At 66.7% G+C, this 579-nt stretch overlaps 1 protein-coding gene across 1 annotated transcript in view; it reads right to left on the reverse strand.

Annotated features, from left to right (window-relative positions):
- LOC107198640 (translation initiation factor IF-2-like) overlaps positions 1 to 240 on the reverse strand; it is a 1,440-nt gene extending 1,200 nt beyond the window's left edge. Inside the window, exon 1 of the mRNA XM_019005392.1 lies at positions 3 to 240. Within this exon, the coding sequence (XP_018860937.1) occupies positions 3 to 240 (238 nt within the window). The remainder of the gene's footprint in view (positions 1 to 2) is intronic.
- Between the last annotated feature and the right edge of the window lie 339 nt (positions 241 to 579).

A 579-nucleotide genomic window follows, 5' to 3' on the forward strand; every position in this document is an offset into this window, starting at 1 on the left:
ACCGCCTGGTCTCACCCGGTACCGCCTGGCCCCGCCCCGGTACCGCCTGGTCTCACCCGGTACCGCCTGGCCCCGCCCCGGTACCGCCTGGTCTCGCCTCCGCCCGTTTCTCGGCCCCGCCCTTGAAGCCTCCTGGCCCCAGCCCGGGACCCTCCGTGACCCACCGCAGGGCCCCGGCCCCACCCTGACCCCTTCCCCGTGCCCGCCGGACCGAGCCGGGATCGGGACCGGGTCCCACATCAGCCGAGCCCGGTGCTGCTCCTCCTGCTCCAGCTGTGGCCCCGGCCGGGCGCCGGGCACGGTCTCACTGCGGGCCCGGACCCCAGAACCCCCGAACCCCACCAGTCCCAGCAGCGCTCGGGGAGCTTTTGTGCAGCGTCAGCATGGAATTCTCATGGAGAAACCCCAGAAATAATGGGAGATGGGGTCTGAGGGGTGGGCACAGTTTCTGCTGTAAATTAAAATTTCCTTAGGAGAAATAAAGCTGTGGAACAGCTGATTTCCTCAGTAACTGTAGTTCATGGAGTGAGCCTTGCCTCCGTGCTGCAATCACCAGTCACGCTTTGGGGGGGCTGTGGG

Source organism: Parus major, unplaced genomic scaffold, assembly GCF_001522545.3.
Source record: "Parus major isolate Abel unplaced genomic scaffold, Parus_major1.1 Scaffold258, whole genome shotgun sequence".
Lineage (NCBI taxonomy): Eukaryota > Metazoa > Chordata > Aves > Passeriformes > Paridae > Parus > Parus major.